At 42.1% G+C, this 19602-nt stretch overlaps 1 protein-coding gene across 2 annotated transcripts in view; it reads left to right on the top strand.

Moving 5' to 3' along the window:
* The window catches only part of slc39a11 (solute carrier family 39, member 11), a 110272-nt gene extending 94461 nt beyond the window's left edge, over positions 1–15811 (top strand). For both annotated transcript variants that reach the window (XM_076988014.1, XM_076988016.1), the window contains exons 7-10: positions 1789–1858; positions 13170–13268; positions 13645–13803; positions 14193–15811. In XM_076988014.1, the coding sequence (XP_076844129.1) occupies positions 1789–1858; positions 13170–13268; positions 13645–13803; positions 14193–14271 (407 nt within the window). In that variant the 3' untranslated portion in view covers positions 14272–15811. The remainder of the gene's footprint in view (positions 1–1788; positions 1859–13169; positions 13269–13644; positions 13804–14192) is intronic.
* Positions 15812–19602: the final 3791 nt, after the last annotated feature.

The following is a 19602-nucleotide window of genomic DNA, read 5'->3' on the forward strand; positions in this document are numbered from 1 at the left end:
AGTAGTTTAGATTTTGTTCCATGATTCTCTTATTTTATCATCACCAGTTTTTGTATATGAAATGTCAGGTTTATGTTCATCTGTTCTATTTACATGTTTTGATGGTAATGTGAGTTGCCAGCAGACTACATGAAACATTGAATCAGAGTATATACAAAAGTAAATGAACCACAGTTGCATTGGTAAAGTCAATTATGTAAAACACTCATGTGAAACATGTGAGTGCTCAAGTAATCAATAAAGCAGACCAATAACATGAGACATCCTTGGGAAAGGATTTGAGCCACACTAATGAAAAAGGATAGGAAACCAACCAAACTACTGTTGTGCCAAGGTGTCAAGATCAGCCATGCTGAGAGGAAAGGAGAGATCTGAGGACATCAGGAACAAAGTGTTAACAGCCCATCATTCTGGTGAAAGCTACAAGACCATCTCTACAAGATTCTATCTCCATCATTCACTTTAAGATGAATCATTTTCCAATGATTACAATTTAACATTTAGCATCACCACAACTCTGCCCAGAAGTAGACGGCCATCAAAGCTTACACCAAGAAGCACCAGAAAAATAATAATTCAAGTAAAAGCCAGCCCACACATCATCCCCAGAGAGTTGCAGACCTCTCTGGCAGCATCTGGGATAAATATACGTGTCTGCAATCAGGAGAGAAATCAAAAGACACAGCATTCATGGGAGATTTGCTAAAAGGAATCCTGGGCTCTCAAGAAAGAGCAAAGTTGCCCATTTAAACTTTGCCAGAAAGCACTTGGACAAACCAGAGGCTTTCTCGAAGCCCATTCTCTGGACAGATGAGTCCAAAATTGAATTATTTTGCCACAATCACAGGCGTCATATTTGGGGAAAAAAAGTCAACACTACATATAAAGAGAGGAACCACCCTCCTTCCAACAGTGAAGCATGGTGGTGGAAATGTCTGGGCCTGCTTTTTTATCTCCGGACCTGGACGACTCCATTTTATCTAGGGAACCATCAATTCCCAGGCCAGTTAGGGAGTTGAAGCTGAGACGGAAATGGATTATGCAACAAGACAACGACCCAAAGCATTCCAGCAAAACTACCAAGAGAAAGATTTGCATTATGGGTTGGCCCAGTCACTAACTACTTTTGCACTTGGTTTTCAGTTGACTTTTGTTTAATAAAAATATATTTTAATGTGTGTCCCTTATTTTGAAGGTCTGCTTTAAAAAAAAAAAACAGTGAATATGTTTGGACGGTTCACAAACTTTCAAGCAGCACTGTGTATACGGCTTTTATCCAGGCGCATTAATAACATCCCATTTATCTTTATTTCAAATCATAACGTAAGCACTGGAATCGGATCTGTAGCTCAGCCGATCTGTACCTCCATCGCTTTAAACTTCATGGACGGCCCAGCTTAACACGCATTCCTCCATGATTCATGAAAGACATGCATTAAGACTTCTCTGTCCTGGAACTCAGTTGGTGGAACTTGATCTCCAAACAGCAGAGCCCCTCTGTGTCTTCAAACACAGACTGAAGATTCATGCCTTTGAATAACACTTGAATTAAACATAGACACTTGTAGGCACATTTAATATTGTATTGTACTGTTTTGTATTGTACTGTATATCTCATTCTGTGTCTTACACTTACACTTGCTTCTGGCAGTGTCTAGGGTAAAGGTATTTTTTTGCTAGCTAAGGATAATTTGAGTAGACAACTCAAGAACTTTAGTGACTCGTTCTGGATTAGAGTGACTTTTAAATGCCATAAATGTAAATGTGTCTGTGTTGGTTCTCTTTCAGAGGGCCTCGCTGTGGGTGTTGGCTTCGGAGCCGCCGGGAAGACCTCCTCGGCCACTTTCGAGAGCGCCAGGCAAGTCTTCTGTGACCTTGTCTACCAGCCTTCCTCTCCCGGTGCACTCAAGATAACCCCACCAACACACACACACACACACACACACACACACACACACACACACACACACACACACACACACACACTGCCCAGTTCTCCTGGCTTTCCTGGCCCTCCAAGGCTCGGGCTTCAGTGCCTGAACAAACAAGGCGTACAGCTTTCAAATGCATCTGAACACTTTGCCCTGCAGAACTCTCCAAACCCTAAAGAATAGCATGAAATGTGAAAAGCTTGCCTGTTTGCCTGGAGATGAGAAGGCAGACAGAAGGATTTTCGCGGAGTTTGAGGGCCCTTTTGATCTAATGCATCTGAGATTCTGGACCTCAGTTGCACCATATAATGAGGAGCTTCAAGATTGCTTTTCCTAAGTGTAAAACAGAATCCATGATAGACAGCATGGGCCTCTACATCTGTGTCACTAAATAATGCATCTAACTGCTCCGATGCAAAGTTAAAGCTTGGCCAATCATACTGAAGATGTGGAAGATGTTCATTTTTCCTCCCGAGTGGAACTCATTTAATACTGCATTAGTTATGAGGACAGTCAAGGGTTAGCCTCAAAGCACTGGCAACTCAGCATTCTGCAATATAGATGTGCACCAGAGAAAACTCTAATCATCAACAATTAGTATGATTAAACTGGTTACAAGTGGCACGTGCAGAAAACGTCCGCTGTGCACATATGGCTCCATTTACACCCGTTGCTGTGTGATGCTGCCTCCCGGTGGTTAGAAGCTGCATTGCCCGTCTTGTGGATCCCCCTCCTAATAGCTGCTGCCTTCGTTTGAACTGACTGGCATGATGATTTATATTCAGGCAGGCGTGTGTCATATGTAAAAGGCGAGAAAGTGACAGTGAGGAAGGATGGATGGGGCGGTGTGTGTACGTGCGGCAGGGAACAGATGGGAGGTGTTTACTCCAACAGCAGCCTGGCTTCACCAGTGAGGTGGCCTGTGGCTCTGCCCCTCTGCACACAGCCTGATGGGGTGACTGACACCTCTAGGTAAGCACAGACACGCTTTCCTCTCGCTGTTTCAGAAAGAGTTATGTATGCAACAGATGTCATCATATAGGAGCATGCGCACGCAGATAAATACAGGAAATGTGTTAGTGAGTGTTCGTGTGTGTGTGTGTGTGTGTGTGTGTGTGTGTGTGTGTGTGTGCACACGCAAATCCACTGGCTGAAATCCATTCTGCTGATGTGAAATTCAGCAAGAACAAATAAACAGTACAAACGTTATCTTCAAGGGGCAACTTCAATTGTCTGCGCACAAATTGCAGTTGTTATGATGCAAGCACCAGGGTCTGGGTGTCTCTAAGACCCTGCACACAGGCCCAGTGACGGGGAAGGAACTCATGGACCTTCTCGTTCTTGAGACAGCTGTCCTCTTTCCTGCAGAGACGTCCACACTGTCACCATGTCTTTGTCATTAACTGCTGCCACTCAAGCCCTCGTGCTAACATCTGAAGGTCCCTCTGCTGTGGCTCTGTGAGTGAGGACAGGTTCGGGGTGTCCGGGGTGCTCGTCAGTGGATGCAGGTTGTTATTTCTGTACTAAAGTTGTCAGCATTATGGTCTGTCATCTTGAATGGGGCCCAGTCAAGTTGTAGCATGCGTCTTGTGCGTCAATGTCTTGTGGGTTCCCGTGGGAACGTTTGTTGTCATCTTCTCTTTTTTCCTGCTCATCGTGCTCTTTATTTTCTTTCCTTTCTCTCTCGCCACCCAAAAACACTAAGGGCCCATCACACACACACACACACACACACACACACACACACAAACACACACACACACACACACACACACACACACTCTGTCTCTCTCTATCTATCTTTCTCTCTTGCCACCCAAACACTCTAAGGGTCCGTCTCACTGAAACAAAAGGCTGCTTGTTTCCAAAGTAAAACCACTGCATCTCTCTCTCTATCTCTCTCTCACAAACTCTCTCTCTCTCTCTCTCTCTCTCTCTCTCTAACTCACCCCCTTGTTACTCACCCTCAAAGGCAGTCTTCAAATTCCCTTGTACCCACACACACTCAACTGGACCGTTAAAACCAGATGCTTTAGAGCTCTTCAAAGGAGAGAGTTATATATATATTTTTAAAACTCCCCTTGCTCCTGTGTATGGAATGTTTGAAGATACAGAGCACATGGTTGTCACTAGAGCTCAGACTCCAGACCCTAGCGACGGGGTTACCCCCGATGCCTGCATCAGCAGCATCTATAATAACGTGTCCTCATCAGCGTGGCAGAGAGCTGGAGGCCCCAAGGGACCTGTCCATACCTTTTTAACGGCCAACACGCCTGGGCTTCCCTGCACGCTCTTGAATTTGGACAAACTCAGAGCTATGTTAAATCTCACAGGTGTCTTTCAGAATCACATCAACCATGCAAAAGGAAGTGACATCATAGCAGAGTTTCATAGATCTGCCATAGATTCATCCTGTTCTTCACAACCTCAGATTACCAAAGCAGTTCTAGTGTGGATGATGGACTCCACTGTCTAATGTTCTAAGTGGCTAGAAGCACATTTGAAGTAACAATTCTATCATCATTTTACATAGCTCCATTTTTTTTAGAGTACAGCCATTCATTTCTTTAGTGATTGATTAAAGAAACACAATCAGTGAAAGCCTTGTCAAGCCTGCCCCTGAGCTTCAGCTGCTGACAACAGAAGGTCTCACTCTGTTTCCATATGAGTATGTGAGCTAGATGTGGATTTGGACAGCTGTGGGCGTTTGAAACATTTCACAGAGTCTGGGTGCCTCATTGGCTGGCCCCTTTGCTGTCACATCAGTGTTGTAATCTTGTGTTTCTCCATGTCCGAGCACAGCCAAACCTTGTGGTGTTTCCCGGTCCTGCATGTCAGAGCGATGACTTCAGTCAGATTGTTAGCGACTGTGGAAGGAATGCTTTTATTATTTCAAGTCTGCCTAACCTCTCAGAAATGTTCTCTCAGAAAGATACACAAAACAAGTCAAAACATTATGAAAATGAAGAATACGATCAGTATTCATATGATGGTTAGATGTAAGGCATTAGCTTATAGAGCCTGGTCACAGTCTCACTCAGATATCACACTCACTACACTCACTCACTACACTCAGACATTCCCCACACTCACATACTAATGTGGGCTTAGGGCAGAAAATTGACTTTGAAAACCACTGCATCTCTCTGCATATTATGCTCTATGGTTTATTGTTTGAGTTTCAGTGACCCCTTTCGTTAATAAGGCAAGACAAACATAGATGCTGCACTGAATGACAAATTAATCACAAATGCTAAACTGAGAAAACACGAAAGAGAAGCAGAGAACAGACTGGTCACGAAGACCAGGACAATGAAACAGAGATAACAAGCGATTATATACATATAACAGGAACAGCAGTGAGTGTGATCAGCTAAGGAATGAGGAAACATGCTAACTAGCTAGCACATTTTCTACTATCATGCGGTTTTACCTTTTAAATGTTAGTAGTGGAAAGGGTGTTAGCAGTGTTCACTAACAAGGTGGTGAAGTAGAAGCTAACTAACTGCTACCACATGCTTTAGTTTTACATTTAGCTAATGCTAATTACATGATCATAATCAAATACATAAAATAATCAAATACAACTACTACTATTTAAATCCCACAGCTTCAAAACCACCTCAAAACTATTAGAACTGTGCAAAAGTTATTATATAATGTAATAATCCAAACTTTTGTATAAACTATTTATTTTATACATTTGCAGAAATTGTATTATTTGTTATGTCATGTTATGTATTGTTATCTGGGTACAAAATTATCTGTATCGGGATATGATATTTTGGTAATATTGCATAGCCCTAGATGGACCCCTGCTGGGCTTATTAGCATATCTCTCTGATAACGAGTCTTTATTTTACTGCATTTGATCAGAGAGAAAAAGGCAGAGATGAACATGTAGGAAACCACTTTGAAATCACCCTCTCCCTCTTTCCCTCTCTCTAGCAAGACACATGATGGTGCATATTGCCAAAGCTTGGCTTAAAAAGTATGATGGTATTAAAGAGTAATAATATAGTGATTATATAAAAATACAACAATAATAAGACAACAAAAAATAGAACTATTACATTGTTTGTGAACAATAAATGAAGATTAAACTCTGTAATGTATTACAAATGGAGAAAAAAAGCAATTATAAATAAAGTAGGCTGTCTGTGTTATAGTGAGACAGGTTGCTGTTTTTCTTCTGTGTGCATGTGTGTATATCTCTCTGTCTAACTCTTCCTCTTTCTCTCTCTCTCTCACCTGTTTTTGATACCGTCTTTTTCTTCATATGCTCTAACAAGGACATCCGCTGTATTGCTATTATCTGCTGTGCCTCACTGGTGCTGCCTGAGGGTTGAAACACTTTCTTTGTTACATTTCAGTTCCTGCTCCCAGTGGCCCAATGGGTTTCAGACAGGTTCCTTGTTCTTCACACACAGAGTTCCTTTTGTGGGGAAAAAAAGTTGCTGTCTACAGCATTGGGTCTGCATCTGATTGGCTTACAGTGTGGCATGCAGCACATGGAGTGCGTGTAGTGATCTGAGTTTGAGTGCGTGTAGTGATCTGAGTTAGAATGAGTATAGTGATGAGTTAGAATGTGGAGTGATCTGAGTTAGAGTGTGTAGTGATCTGAGTTTGAGTGCGTGTAGTGATCTGAGTTAGAATGAGTATAGTGATGAGTTAGAGTGTGGAGTGATCTGAGTTAGAGTGTGTAGTGATCTGAGTTTGAGTGCGTGTAGTGATCTGAGTTAGAATGAGTATAGTAATGAGTTGGAGTGCGTGTAGTGATCTGAGTTGGAGTGCGTGTAGTGATCTGAGTTGGAGTGCGTGTAGTGATCTGAGTTGGAGTGCGTGTAGTGGTCTGAGTTAGAATGAGCATAGTGATGAGTTAGTGTGTGTAGTGGTCTGAGTTAGAATGAGCATAGTGATGAGTTAGTGTGTGTAGTGATCTGAGTTAGAATGAGTGTAGTGATCTGAGTTAGAATGAGTATAGTGATGAGTTAGAGTGTGTAGTGATCTGAGTTGGAGTGCGTGTAGTGATCTGAGTTAGAATGAGTGTAGTGATCTGAGTTAGAATGAGCATAGTGATCTGAGTTAGAATGAGCATAGTGATGAGTTAGTGTGTGTAGTGATCTGAGTTAGAATGAGTGTAGTGATCTGAGTTAGAATTAGTGTAGTGATCCGAGTTAGAGTGAACGTAGTGATATTTTAGAAGGAGTGTAGTGATCTGAGTTAGAGTGAGTGTAGTGGTGATCTGCTCTCAAGGTCACAATAGAAAAGAATAGAATGATGGCACACTGTTGTGGAGCATGGTCTGGGAGTGGCGTCTTGAGTGTGGGTGTGAGTTTGTAATTGTGTGCGCGTGCGTGGGTGCATGCGTGGTCAGCAGGTACACAGTGACTAGGAAGAGGTGGAGGGGAAGGCTGGTGGCTCTCTGTCTAAATGTTATTGTCTGTGCTCCTCAAAGGGCACATTGTGTAGAAAACTCCAAGAACATAAAGTCCCTGTTCTGTTTCTTTGCGCTCTCTCTCTCTCTCTCTCTCTCTCTCTCTCTCTCTCTCTCTCTCTCTCTCACTCACACACACACACACACACACACACACACACACACACACACACACACACACACACACACACTCTCTCTCTCTCTTTTTCTCTCTCTCACACTCTCTTTCTCTCACTCACTCACACACACACACACACACACACACACACACACACACACACACACACACACACACACACTCACTTTCCCTCTCTGTCTGTCCCCCTAAAAACACCCACCCGCCGTACCCCTTCCGCTGGGCTTGCGTTTGCCCTCTCTTCCCAAGGCTTTGAGGGATGTAATGGGCTTCACTAGTGTGAGAAAAGTCATTTGTTCTGTTCATGCTTTTCTGCCTGCATTATTTGTCTTTTAACTCAGCTGGTTCTGTCTTGTGGCCAGAGCCAATACACATGAAAATTACATGCTTCTCTCTTTCTTTCTCCCCCTCCCTCTCTCTTACAATCTCTTCTCCTGTTTATTTTCCTATATTTTTGTCAGGCAAGATCTAATAATCACACTATGCTGGCTTTGAAATGTAGTGGCTTTAAAAACACTTTTCTGAACAGTTGCTTCATTAAAAAGACATGACAAGGAAATTGAAACAAAACACTGCAGTGTCTAAAATCCAATAAAACAAACACAACATAGGAGAGGGGTCTAAAAGTTAATGTTTCAATATAATGCACATTTTGAAAAACACAGACCATCTCAAACTGAAAGAAAAGGATTAATGCTAGAGTTCTTACCTTAGTTGTCCCTCATATGTATGTACCATTTTTAACACAATGTAACAGTATGGAGAGGACAACAGGTGTGTGTGTGTGTGTGTGTGTGTGTGTGTGTGTGTGTGTGTGTGTGTGTGTGTGTGTGTGTGTGTGTGTGTGTGTGTGTGTTGGGTAGATGGGGAAAGCAATAGCTCCTTTGTGTCTAGAGGGGAGCTGTATGGTAGGACACTGGAACTACTGTTGCTCTATCAATGAAAGCTTTTTCAGGCCTTTTCAATAATGCTGGAAGAATTCCATTGCTAATGTTTTTAAAACACTCTTTATTGCACTTAATAACTCCACCACCCGCGTGCCCCTTCCTCCCTACATGTACACACCACACTCATAAAATCAAAGCCTTGTGATTTACCCTAAAAACCGAACGTTGATCGTACAGTCGGTAATCACTCCTGGTCTAAAGCGAGGAAGTGAAGACCTGCAGGAACACTGCAGTCCCTCAGCTCACGCACATTGCTATGGATGGCTGCTTGATCTTCCAGCCTGTTTACACTAACCTGGAGATGCTTCGCTTTGTCTTGTGGCTAGTGGAGAAGCGTGTGGATATCCTTCCCGACTTCCGAAGATCTGGCCAAGATGAGTGAATGCAGCCAGAGCAGATTATCCCGGGAATGGGAAAAACATGCGTGTATAAAATGGTGAGAGGCTCTGTCGAACATAGACAGATTCTCATGGCCTAAACGCAGCCATGAACTCTGGAGCTGGGTAACTCTGGGTAACTGAGTTTATTCACACCAATAAGGACCCCTCTGGATCTCTCTATCACTGTTTCTTTTTGCATACGGACGCACTGCTTGCCTATGTGTTAAGCTCTGTGTAACCGTGTCTACCCATGTACTGGGGATTATTCAGCATCACCAGTGAAACAGACATTTTCCCAGCAAAATGCAGCAAACAAAGACTGTTTCTTTTCTGTAGATGCTAACATTACCACGCTATTCCAATGACAGCACAGAGGCTGTTTTCAGAGTTTTGGCTGAAGGAGTCATGCTAGACATCAAAGGGGCCTAGTAAATTGTCCCAATTAAGGACATGGCTGACAGCATATTTATTACATTCTCTCAGAAATGCCACATCAACTTCTACAAGTCCCAGGGGAGCAAGCAATGACTTAGAAGAGTGAATTTTTATCCAACACTGTCAATTTTGCCACCTTTCTCTGCCAAGCACATTTCTTTCTCCTTAGTCAAACTCTTGCCCTAATGGCCGACTCCAGCTGCACTTCCTCTGCCCCCCGACTCTCCATTTGCCCCGCCCTTTCTCTCCTTGCTCTCCTGCCCCACTCCCTCCCACAGTCCTTGGCCGCTGTGAGCCTTCTCATTGATTGTACAATCAAGGAGTAACTGTCGTTAACCCTCTTTCCCCACCTGTGGGATCTTGACTATGGACCAAGCAGAACGGACTACACAGAACGCAGGAGGAGATGAGGTGGGAAAAGGGGAGGGGCCTAAATAGCACTTCTCAGAACAGAGCAACTTTTCCTCTTCAGCTGTTGGCTAGTGGCACTGGAGATGGAGAGGGGTTATGGGGAGGTCATGGGTAATCTGGAGTGATCTGTGGGACTAGGCATATTTGGTGTGAAGCCCTGGGTGTAGGTTAGGTGAAGGCTTGACCAAAGTTTGGGTGAAGTCCTAGGTGTATGTTGGGTGAAATTAAAACCTGGGCATAGGTTGTGTGAAGATCTTGGTATAGATTGGCTGAAGGTCTGGGTGTAGGTTCCCTCAAAGCTTATAAAGTCAAAGTCAAATTTATAAGAATACTTCACACTAGGCCTGTGTTGAAAAAATCGATTTTCCGATTCAGAATTGATTCGCATATGATGATCTGATAATTGATTCGTACGTCCAAAGATCGATTTTTTGTGAACTTTTACCCCCGCCTCGTCACTGAATTCATGCAGGCGTGCTCGGTCTAACCAGAGGTCTAACTAACTGTAAAACAACATGGCGTCGGACAGTGACGGTAACGACGATAGTCAAATCGGCAATCTAAAAACAGAAGGACAGTTTATCCAGTGTCAGTGACTATTTACAGTTAGTCCATGTCACTGACAGTTTACCCAGTGTTTTTACAGTTTAAAAAAGTTAAAAATGTTCTTGTAACGTTGGGCGCAAGGCGATGGACGAGACAGAATCCTTTGCACTTTCCAAATCGTTACGTTTATTACATTTACCGAAGCGCAGACAGCACACATAAAACACGTTTACATAGAACATGTGTGACTCAAACAACGACGAGCACAGGACGCTGCGCGAACGCACATTAAATAGACAAACCACATAAACCCCACGTGATGACGAGACGAGTCACAGGTGAGGATTATCACAAGACGCACCCGCAGAGATACGCAGACGAGTAGACGCAGACAACGTTAACACACGCCCAACAGGGAGGGATCAGGGGACCGTAACGTGAGAGTTCTGTTCTTATAATCTCACTTTAAAGAAAAATACACGTTTACATTTTATACTTTCAGTTTATTAAGTGTGAGCACTTTTAAAATAAAAATGCATTTGGTAGCAACAGCTTTTGGGTGACTTCTTAATTATTTCAATCATAATAATAATGCACTGGTTAGTGTCCCAGTAGGAGTCCACTGTTGCAGATATAGACACCTCAAAGATGTCCTCTGTTTATTGTCCTGGATTACCTTTCTTGAAGGTAGATTTATGATTACCCTTTTCACCAGCCTTCCAGCCATCAGTAACTACCAACTACCAGTAACTATTTGCTGATTAATATTGATATAATACTAGTTTTAACATGTTGCTTCTGTACATAGTCAGGAAACAGCTCAAATAAATACATTTTTAATAACACTAAACCCCGAATTGGATCGAATTGGATCGAATCGGATCGAATCGATTAAATTGGATTAAATCGAAATAAATTGATTCTTAATCTTCAGAATCGGAATCGGATCGATTCTTGGAATTTGAATCGATACCCAGCCCTACTTCACACCATCATATATAGAATGTTAACTGGCTTGATTGAATAGGTGAGTCTTAAATCTAGATTTAAAGATTCAAACTGTGTCAGAATATAAGATTGGATCTAGAATACTTTCCCATAACTGATGGGCTTTAAAGGAGAAGGATCTGCCTCCATTTGTGGTCTTGCTCATTTTCGGAACTAAGAGAAATCCTGCATTTTGAGAGAGCAGCAAACTAGATGGGTTATAGTATGCAAAGAGTTCACTCAGATATTGTGGGGCAAGACAATTTAATGCCTTATAAGTCAACATAAGAATTTTAAAGTCAGTTCGATATTCAAATGGAAGCCAGTGCAATGCAGAGAGAGTAGGACTAATGTGATCGAAATTTCTAGCCCTAGTTTTGACTCTGGCTGCAGCTTTCTTTAGGGACTGTTTAGAACATCCAATTAAAAGACCATTACAGTAGACCAATTGTGATGACCAGCTTCTGTGCATTAGATAACAAACGTAAATGTCTCAGCTTGGCAATATTATGTAAATGGAAAAAGGTAGCCTTCGTGAACTTGAATATATGTGTGTCAAATGAAAGGTCTGAATCAGTAGTGACACCTAAGCTTTTGTGGTAGATTTAGGTGTTACTGAAAAACCATCTAGAGTAAGAGGAATATCAGACCAATTGCTTCTTAGAACTTTGGGTCCAAATTATCGGAATTTAGAAGGAGAAAATTAGACGGCATCCAGTTTTTTTTTTTTCCAATTTTGGGAGCAGTATGGGCATCATCTGGATTAGAAGATATATACAACTATCATCTGCATAACAATGGAAGCTAATACCTTGCCTATAAATGAATGTGTCCAGCAGTAGCAGTAGTATATATGATTATGAGAATAATATGGGGCCCAATACAGATCCTTGTGGGACACCATATTTTACTTTTGTGTGTTCTGAGAATTCATTATTTACAAGTACAAATTAGTAACAATCTGTTAGGTAAGATTTGAACCAAGAGAGTGCTTGGCCTCTTATGTCAATGAGTGTCTCCAGCCTATCCTGTATAATATTGTGATCAATGGTGTCAAAAGCAGCACCCAGGTCTAACATGTTCTTTATCAGAGGATATTAAGTGATTATTACTTTAGTCAGCACAGTTTCAGTACTGTGGTGGGGTCTAAATCTAGACTGAAACAACTCTAGGACATTTGAGTTGTGAAGAAACTACTTTTGACAAATTAGAGATTGGTCTATAGTTGCACAGTTCATGGGGATTCAGACCAGTTTTTTTTTATTATTGTCTTAATGACTGCAAGGTTAAATGATTTGGGGATGTAGCCTTGGCTCAGAGAAGAGTTAATCATAGTGAGCAAATGTTCTATATTACTATGAAATAGTTATTTGCGTAGACGAGTCAGTACAGCATCCAGTATACATGTGGAGGGTTTGGAAGAATTTACCAAGGAAGTAAACTACTCATGGCCGGTTGGGTAAAATAACTTTAAACAAACATCACAGCTGACCTGACAGCTGCCAGAGTGCATCTGCAAATTGACAGGCTCTGAGATAGCATGACTTTTTTTCCCCTAATTTTATCAATCTTATCATTAAAGAACTTCATAAAACTATACAGCTGACTCTTTGGCTGCTCTTCTTATGAGCTTTCCTAGAGTAACAAATGATAAGAAATCAAGAGGAAGTGACTGTGGCAGTGGCAAATAGCACATTTGCTATTTAAACTTTTTCTAATCTTATGGGCAAATGAATGTCACTCATTTTGTACAAATTTATACAGCAGTTTTTGTCTGAGGCAAACTGCAGAATTGGTTGGCAGGTTAGAGCTTGTGTCCTTTGTATTTTCTTTCAAGGATACAGGTTGGTGTGTTCACACCTCTGAAAGAAGTCACGATTCACTTGGGTCATTTCACACTGAATGACTGCATTCTGGCTGTGGATCGTGGAATGAAACGTATATTCCGGTGTGTTTCAGGAACCTGGCCGTAGGGATAGGCATCCAGAATTTCCCAGAGGGCCTTGCAGTGAGTCTGCCACTGTGTGGCTCTGGAATGTCCCCATGGCGAGCCTTTTGGTGAGTGTGTACTGTTTATATATATACATACATACACACACACACACACACACACACACACACACACACACACACACACACACACACACACACACACACGCAGTTCTTGCATGACCCTGGTAAAACATGGTTTTATTAAGCTTGATTCAAAAATTAAAACAGTTGACAGCACAATTTGATCTTCTGTGCTGCTGGCGGAGTCAGTTTAAATATGTAGCCTAGTGATTGGAGTTTATTTACAGTTTCCAGGTGATATTTATCTTTTTTTGTGAATTCATTGACTATTCCAAAACTCCAAAATTTGAGCTCGTACTGAAACATCTACTAACCTTGTAGTGTGTGTGTTTGTGATAAAATATGGTATCCCTTCTCTCAGGTATGGACAGCTAAGTGGGATGGTGGAACCTTTGGCAGGGTTGCTAGGGGCCGTTGCCGTGGTGCTGGCTGAGCCGTTGCTACCCTATGCGCTGGCCTTTGCCGCGGGGGCCATGGTTTATGTCGTGGTCGATGACATCATCCCTGAAGCACAAGTGAGGTGAGAGATCTCCACACGATATCGATGTTGTGTTCTCAGCAGAATCAGTATCGCATTGAAACAGTATCACAATAATGAAATGATATACTGCGCAGTCCTCTGGCCTCACATTCATCAACCTGCATGCCTTACATTGTCTTGCTGAACGAAGAAACGATATTGTCAGGGAACACTGAACTATAAACGGTGATGGTGTGTCAACAGAAGAAGTAAAGGGGTGGGGGTGGGAGACATAGTTGGCACATAAATATAACAGGGGAAACAGAGCCGATGTGTCTGTGGATATCTGCTGTAATGAATTTTAGAACACGTCCTCAGACAGCTGGCTAGTTGAATGGCATTGAGGTCTCCTTTGTGATCGCTGTGTTATTCTGTGCTTTCCTCTGCAGTGGAAATGGTAAGCTGGCTTCCTGGACCTGTATCCTTGGGTTCGTCGTGATGATGTCATTGGATGTGGGCCTGGGATGAAGTGCTCCCTTTTGGGGGGGTTCTCTGAAAATAACCCTGCAAAATGGACCAAAATGAACTGTATTGTCAAAACCAGAAGAATGCCTTGTATTTTTTTTGATGAACTGATAAATATTTCTTTTAATATTTACTTTTTGTTTCAGAAAGAGGGAAAATGATTAAGTAATGATTACAGAATTATCTAATACTTGAATTATCATTTGAATGAATGACTTGAAAGAAGGGGAAGGGGTACATGTCTATGCACAAGTGTGTGTGTGTGTGTGTGTGTGTGTGTGTGTGTGTGTGTGTGTGTGTGTGTGTGTGTGTGTGTGTGTGTGTGTGTGTGTGTGTGTGTGTGTGTGTGCGTGCGTGCGTGCGTGCGTGCGTGCGTGCGTGCGTGCGTGCGTGCGTGTGCATGCACTAGTGGTTTTGTGTCCTTGTGTTTGTGTTTATGTCCATCCCTCACGCCATTGATCCAAAATGAATATGTGTTCAATAAAACTACAGGCTCTCTGCCCAGTTCAATTATGAGTTCATCACCTAACTGCTCATTTAAAGAACCACTGCACTGTGCTATTTAACTTGCTGTACAATCAGTGGATTTTCATAAAGGTCATTCTATTGAATATTCATCATTTAAGATCTCAAGGGCTCTTGACCATTAAAACATTTTGGGGATTTTGACTAAATCTGCAAAAATGAACAGGAAGTTAATTGGCATCTTTAGTGAGATTTGAATAAGGAAAACATACCTTCCTTTAAATAAATCAGCTCAGCACACCAACTTTAAATTCTTGACACAATCTCATCTGGTCTGCTTTGAGACATTCAGCTCAAGTCAAGTGAACATGAAATGTTTTAGTAAATCAGCTTTTATATAAAAGTTTTCTTCTTATATTTAAACTATGTTGTATCATTTATATTGCAAGCACTGGCAAACTAAGGCTTTATGGTGTATCTTTGCTTCAGATGTACTGTTTCTGGTCCAAGTGAGATTCATGCTTTGCTGAAACAAAGATGATACAAATATCTTCTCCCCTTTGAAATGAGTTTTAACTGTAGTTCTGTCCCAGATGTGGCAATGATTCTAACAGGAACCGGACACTAGAGTATGAGAAAAGACCAGAGCCCCTTTTCACATCACCGTAGCCTCAGCTTGGAGATCAGTACATGTCCATATCAAGTAGTTGTAAAAGAACCTCTCGTCGTAGAAAACCAGGTAGAGGCTTTGAAAGTAATGCCAGACTTTTGCACGCAACATAACAATGCCACCTTTATGATGCCTTGCAGTGACACAAACACACACACAATAATCTTTGTGTCTGATGTGCTGACAATGTGTCTGTCTATTTAGTGCATGTTCTTTGTGAGGGGTGAGTTTTCACTGTATCGGAGGCTTCTGAGCCATTCTGAGTCTGTTCTTCAAGCAGGTCTCCACATGTCTGCTCCATCTGTACCTTCACACATACTTGTGGACATGTCCTCGAAGTACCTATAATAACGTAAAATAATTTGCATAGTGGACATTGATGTGGATGAAATACAAGGATGAACATGATGTGGACTTAATTGATTATGTCTGCCTGCCTTCCTGCCTCTGAGTTGGCCACTAATGATGTCTTTGTGGTTGCAGTTGCTTTCTGCAGATGTCAGCAGTACACATCTGCACTACAGGGCTGTAGTACAGGACAGCAGTACACATCTGCACTACAGGGCTGTAATACAGTACACATCTGCAGTACAGGGCTGTAGTACAGGACAGCAGTACACATCTGCACTATAGGGCTGTAATACAGTACACATCTGCAGTACAGGGCTGTAGTACAGGACAGCAGTACACATCTGCACTACAGGGCTGTAATACAGTACACATCTGCACTACAGGGCTGTAATACAGGGCAGCAGTACACATCTGCAGTACAGGGCTGCACTATAGGGCTGTAATACAGTACACATATGCAGTACAGGTCTGGGTGGTTGTTGTATGTCTTCTCTGATTCTGTCAAAGGGAGCCCACTTTGCTAACACGTGTCAACACGACCTCTTCAGTTCCTCATCTCACATCTTAATCCTTGTAAAACCAGAAATTACTTATTTCTAGCACTAAAATCCACACCCTGTCTTCAAACTATGCAGCCATCTATCCGAAGTTCAGCATAGGATACATTAAGAATGATGGGAACTGGGAATATTGATTGGATTAAGAAGGCCCATATTATTCTATGCCCACAGATGGATGGTGTCCTGAGTGTTGTCCTCTCTCCCCTTCCTGCACCCATTTCAGTCCCTCAGGGTACTGAGGCGTCTGGTTGAGAGTACGCTCTGTGCAAACGGCTGCCGCTTCTCTCCAGGTATATGACCTGTGTATGTTCATTTAAAGCGTCCTTGGGATCCTTGACAGGCACTCAAATTCATATTAAACTCTTATGGCAACAGACCTCGGAGTGGTCTCTCTCAAATCTGGATCGGCCCTGCCTCTGTGCTGTGTGGTTAGCGCTTGCCTTACTCCACCTCATTCAGCTGGTTAACAAGTCTTTCACGAAGTGGAGAAAACAGAACAAGGAAGCTCCTTTCTCTGTTTGACAGTAACTTATTGTTATTGTAATCTTTCAGGATATGCACTGGAGGTTGTGATGATGGCTGAAGGAGTGTAGTGGAGTTCAGCAGGGTGGAAACAGGTGCTGATGACTGCACACAATGTCTCAGTGTTTTCCTGCCTGCCTGCCTTTCTGTAATGCAGCAATATTGTATGGACAAGGTTTCACATCCAGGCATTGTGTGTGTGTGTGTGTGTGTGTGTGTGTGTGTGTGTGTGTGTGTGTGTGTGTGTGTGTGTGTGTGTGTGTGTGTGTGTGTGTGTGTTCAAGTTTTGCTGCATATGAAATGTCGGTGGACCAATTGAAGCAGATCAGTTTAATAAGACCTCAATAAATGGAGTTCAGTTGTTTAAGCTTAATACTTCAGATCCATTCACTCATTCCCCACTTTGAGAAATACAGTTTTAATATAAAAATGAAAACTAATAAAGTAATGAAGATATTTATTTAGGTTCTTCTTATTCTTTTCAGTTTACAATCCCTCCCACGTAGTGCTTTATTTCTATTATAATGCAACGTCAACGTATATTGTGACTACACATCCCGTCAGGCATCGGATGTTGGGCGAATAGCCAGTGTCTTAGGCGTGCTTTGGTGCTCTTGGAAAGTTTCGGAAACTTGCCGCCACTGCAGAGTTGCGCGAGCTCCAGTCGCCTCGCAGTTTGGGGTGTCACGCGAGGTGCAGATGCCGAGATAATGGATTAGTTATTCACTTTTCATTCACAACTGTGGATTTCCCTTATTCATTTGGACTTGCCAGTGCAACTTCGCCGAACTACCAGAAATGGATATGTGGTCCGGTCAGACTGCGCGACATGGTAATTTGTAACATTTTTGTAACTAAACATGTTTTCTATATTCACAGAGCTGCCACACGCGAGTTCACTAGTACACACAGCCCAAGTGTCTGAGCTGTCTACACATGATGAAACTCATGAAGGGAAACATTTAAAACTCTGCTGTTCAGACTGGCAGGAGCGAGAATTATGTTTCTGTGCTAAAACACTTAATTCGGACGACGTTACTGAGATCTCGGGAGTACAGTCTTCATGTTACTCGTCAGAAGCAGAATTTTGCTGAGACCATCATGTAGCAGCAGCTGTGGTTACCTTGTAACGGAGACAGATATAAGGCTGTAGACGGAGACAGTTCCTACTGATATTATTACAGTTCTCTGAATTGTCCCCGTCGTGTTTGATGCTCTGTAAGCTGTAACTGTCCCACTGAATAGGACCAACTTTACTGGGTATTATCTGATGACTAACTAGAGATCATACTGTACTCTTTGTAAGCAGTAGGAGCAAGCCAGGAAGATTTAAGTTGAAATCAGATTTAGCTGGTTTAACACAAATTGCGCTAAACGTGCGTGAGTAGTGATGGACAGACCCGAATAAAACTAAGCCATGAACTGCATTAAGAACTTTAGTTCCACCTGTAGGTGGCGACACTGTATTATTATACGCCGTATTCCTTTATCAGGTACATTGCTTTTTTTATTTTGCTACGGAGATTTTTTCAACAACACTATTTACTAATATTTTCTTTTCCTTTGTCGTATACTCTTGTTTTGTTCAGCTTCTCATTAGTGCATCACAAACTTTCAGCAGATAAAATTAACCTGAAACATATTTGTTTTTCTCCACTGGGAACTGCAACCTTTGTCTACACGTATACACTTCCACTATATGTATGTCTGTCCTTTTCATGTTCGTATACTTTTATGACTACCTGGATCTCACACTCAATGTGAAGATTCTTCACTGTGGAGCTCAGAGCCTCCCCATATTATCTGCTATTCAGTATTTTGGTTATTCCTTTATGATCGTTGTTGTGAGTTTGACAATCTCAGTAGACTTCAAGAAAGTGCGCCACTACTAGAAAACAGTGGTCTTACCACAAAAGTCAGCATTGCCATGCAATGAGGTCTGAGAAGCAAAAGCAAGCCCCATTTTGGCCAGGGCCTGATTCTCGATTCAATTTATTTGTCCTGTGCATAGGGAATGGCCTTATGCTGGCATATGGTTCAGCTTGTCAGGATCTGTGTGCTCTGAAACCTGTCGGTCTGTCATAGGAAGGATTCACAATTGTCATTCAGTGTCACATCCAACTCTTCTCCTTGTGTTCTCTTGGGGACTGCATGAACACTGCACTTCCAACACACAACTGCATAGTCCATGAGGCCTGACATATCCAGGAACCAGGACATCTTCTCCTAGACGTGCTTAAGAGCTTTTTATACTGAAGTATAAACGTTTAAAGCACATCCTCCCAAATGGGGCAGTGAATGCAGTGAGTAGATCCTTCAGAGTCGAGGAGAGCCCTGCCTGTTTCTGTCCTCCATACCATTGTACACTGTGTACATTTGGATTTTGGGGCATTTGTTTCCTGTGAGCTCCCAAATGACCTTTTCAATGGTTAATCACAAAAATGGCAGCAAATCCCAGATTTTTGGTACATGGTACAGTGAGGTTTTTTTTGTTGTTGTTTTTTTTTATTATTATTTTATCATTGTAGATACTATCCTAATATATTTGGAACCACTATAGCCATTTTTTACCTCTCTCAAGAAGGTCAAACATTGACAGCTATTCTCTTTGCGCTGGCAGAATAATGAGTTTATTGGCCATGCTAGGAGTGTCTTTGAGGAGTGTATTTTTACTAAAATGCATTATAAAACTGAGCGTGAAGCTTTCTGACCGTACAGAGAGATAAATGCATGATTTGCAACTTGGCACATAGTGTGCTTTCAGTG

Source organism: Brachyhypopomus gauderio, unplaced genomic scaffold (assembly GCF_052324685.1).
Source record: "Brachyhypopomus gauderio isolate BG-103 unplaced genomic scaffold, BGAUD_0.2 sc57, whole genome shotgun sequence".
NCBI classification, from domain to species: Eukaryota; Metazoa; Chordata; class Actinopteri; order Gymnotiformes; family Hypopomidae; genus Brachyhypopomus; species Brachyhypopomus gauderio.